The sequence below is a fragment of the Pinus tabuliformis genome, chromosome 9 (genome assembly GCF_031772625.1).
Source record: "Pinus tabuliformis cultivar Carrire ecotype Pingquan chromosome 9, CPIR1, whole genome shotgun sequence".
In the NCBI taxonomy this organism is placed as follows: Eukaryota; Viridiplantae; Streptophyta; class Pinopsida; order Pinales; family Pinaceae; genus Pinus; species Pinus tabuliformis.
In genome coordinates, this window is record NC_142307.1 from 352,864,264 (window position 1) to 352,867,596 (window position 3,333).

A 3,333-nucleotide genomic window follows, 5' to 3' on the forward strand; every position below is an offset into this window, starting at 1 on the left:
AGTTCAGTGGTGCAATCTCTGTCTTGGTTGTATGATGTGTTGTTGTCAGTCATGGTGTTGCAATGTGTATGTTCAGCTTGTTGAAAATGAGAAATGAGGCCTTGGTGTCTTTGCCTCCAATCGCCAAATGCGTGCCAAAGGGGAATGAAGGATTGAGAACACCTATAAGTGAGATAGGAATGGGATATGGTGATGTGGGGTAGTTTTTAAGGACAAGAGTGAAATGAAATGGCAACATATCAGTGAGTCAAGTGGAATCAAGGACAAAGAAACAACCCTTTAAATGTTATTGAGATTAGGCTTTTATCAATGGAGGAATGTAGTAGTAAGTAATAGGGTTTGGGATCTCACATGGGAACCAAAAGTATAAAGGGATATGAGGATAATGAATATGGGGAAGGGACAATGATATGATCACATGGTAGTGACAGCAGTGATGGAATACAAAGAAGAGGTTGAAAAATGGCAAGAATTTAGCACCAACACAATCTTCAAACTTTATGGATAACCCTAGGAGCAGATTTGGTATAAGGTAGGGTTTGATGTTCACCATATCAAACACTTGTTTTCTTCACATTTGAAACACCATAACAAATCCACGAATCACTGAGCAGGCATAAATAACTTACTTGCAGACAAATGAAGTGGTTTGATGAGAATTTGGGTGATGAACTTTTGTTTTCCAGCCTTGGGGCTATATGCGTAGCGCGCACCATATGCGTAGCGCCCGTGTTATTTTGCAAAGGCAAGGGAAGCTATATGCGTAGCGCCCCTTATATGGGTAGCATGCTACATAGTGCATTTTGTAGGAGGATTTTGGAGGCCTTCCCAGTGTCCAAATTAGGTGTGTGATAGCACGTTGGAAATGGATTTGAGTCAAATTTCCAACCCAAGTGGAATTTTTCAATTTGGAGTTCATTTACTCTGTCAGAAATCCAATCTCCCAACACTACTTCCAGCGGGTGCATCAATTCTCCTAAGGCAACGGTATTATTGACATTTCTCAAAAACCATTATACCTGTGTAAAAAGTGAAGGAGGTTTTTCTTCCTTGGCATGTTTTGAACAAAAACCTCTCTCTTTTTTCCAAAATTTATCTTTTATTGCTCTGAAACATCATCTGAGTGAAACCTATCCTGACGTGTGAAACAAGGGACTTTGTCGAAATGAAGCGAAATGAAGGGGATAAGGGGCTTCTAAATTCTTGGGGAAATTTTTGGGAGTAGGGAGGGATGATAGGAGGCAGGTGAAAGTGAAATCTCATAGATCGAGTGAGGGGAGGGGTCCAAAAGGGCAAAACACAGGCCTAGCCTAGAAAATTGCTAAGTTGTGGCAAGAAACTAGGGTTTGTGGAAAAATGAGGAATTTGGGGAATCTCAATGATGGGAAGTGTTTAATAAGGTACATTAATGATAGGGGGAGGTGTATGAACATCATGATACAAATTTTTTCGATGATTTGACCATCCAAGAGAAATTACCTCCAAAACCCTAGGAGAGGGAAATGGACCTTACCAAGGCACAACTGAAGCATGAATAAGCTGTAAAATGACCCAATGGAACTTGACATGATGATGAAAACCCTCTGAATGATGATACACTCAGCTGAATGATGACATGGACTACCATTTGGACAACTTTGAAAAGAGTGAAAACAAACCCTAGACCTAATGCCTAGTGACCAAATTTTGCTTGAAGACTCTTTGAAATGACAAAATTGACCTTGAAACCTTAAAATCACTTTGTAAGAGCATATTTGATCATTGGAGGAAGGCTACAAAGGCTAACACTAACACGCTCTAAGACCACGCCTTCAAATTCAACACATTCTCGTAACAGGGGTGTCGAAACCATAAATTTTCCAGAATTAGGGTCTTTCATTACTTTTGTCTTCCCTTTCCACGAAGGGATATACTCTAAGAGTCACATGATAGACTCCATGGAATTCTTCTTCCTCCTAGTCCATAATTTTCTCCGGGTACTTTTCCTTCTTCTCCTTTTGCCGAACCTCGAGGTTCTTCCTCGGTGAATGTCTCACCAATACAAGTTTCTTCTATTTCTATTTTGCAACGTATTTCTTCGATCTAGGCGACCTTGGTGCCATAGGCATAGTGGGCGTAGCTTCCATGATCGTTATCTTAGGGGCTTCCACATCGGAGACGGCAGCTTTATAAGTAACAACCTCTATAGGATTTGTGGCAGTCATTCGGTCAAAAATAATTTCAAGAGATGTTGTAGATATGTTTGCAAATGATGGATGTAAAAAGAGTTCTTCCTAGTATGTGCGGTTCATAAACTTAAAATAGCAAGGCTCATAGGCAACTCTCAGAATGAAAAGTGTTCTTTAACGGACCAACATGCCTAATTTGTAGGAGGTTTTCAATTTAAATCTGATCATTCCCCCCAATTTCAGATCATAAATGCATGTTTGGTGGTATATATCCAAATATTTTCTCCATAAATGGTTCCTACCCGCTCCTCTTAATGGGATTTTTTCCATCAAATCATGAATAGTGACTCCAATGGCTACTTTTGGACCCATCTACACAGCACCATCCTCCATGGCATAGCTCATCCGGTACAGCTTTACTTGCCACACTCCTGTATTCCGCTGCGTAACCTCCCTACTATGTTTGTATCTTCTTCAGGAAGCGTATTTTATAGTCCTGCAATCCCTTGTAGCTTCCTAGATTACTAAGACTATCCTACTCCCATGTATTCATTTTCAAGGGGTGGGATCCCTTCTATACAACTTCAGCCTACTTCCATTCACTTTCCCATGGAATGGTTCCCCATTTAGCTTCGCGAGCTGAATTGTGCCACCATCGTTGATCTCATTAACAACATATGGCCTAAAGAAGTGCACTTGAAATTTCCCTAGAGATTTTGTGAACTTGCTATCATATAGTAGTACTAAATCATTCAACTTGAAAATGCGCAGCTTAATATGCCTATCATGCCATGCTTTCTCACATTCCTTTTGCAGTTGCTGGTGAATGCCTGCAAGAAAGTGATCCTCTTCTAACTCTAACAGCTCCACCATCCATTCCTCCAAGGTCTCACGACCTGCCATCTCTGTCAATGCTACAATACGTAAGATTGGAAAAATATATTCCATAGGCATCACTGCTTCAATCCTATAGACCAACCTAAACGGTGTTTGTCTTGTCAACTTGTTGACGGTGCTGGACTTGCCAACATGTCAAGGGGATCTCCCCAGTAAGAAGTCCCAATTAGACCTTAGACCGTTTGATGTAGGAGTCCCAGGAGTGGGTCGTAAGGTAATGCCTTGAATATAATGTTGTACAGAGGCAAGTAAGATAACTCTGTTAGTG

The 3,333-nt window shown here is 40.8% G+C and overlaps 1 protein-coding gene across 1 annotated transcript; it reads right to left on the minus strand.

The window, feature by feature from the left end:
• Positions 1-2,723: 2,723 nt before the first annotated feature.
• On the minus strand, positions 2,724-3,071 carry LOC149148663 (uncharacterized). The gene has a single exon (XM_089442248.1). It carries the CDS (start codon positions 3,069-3,071, stop codon positions 2,724-2,726), a length of 348 nt encoding a protein of 115 aa, XP_089298374.1.
• Between the last annotated feature and the right edge of the window lie 262 nt (positions 3,072-3,333).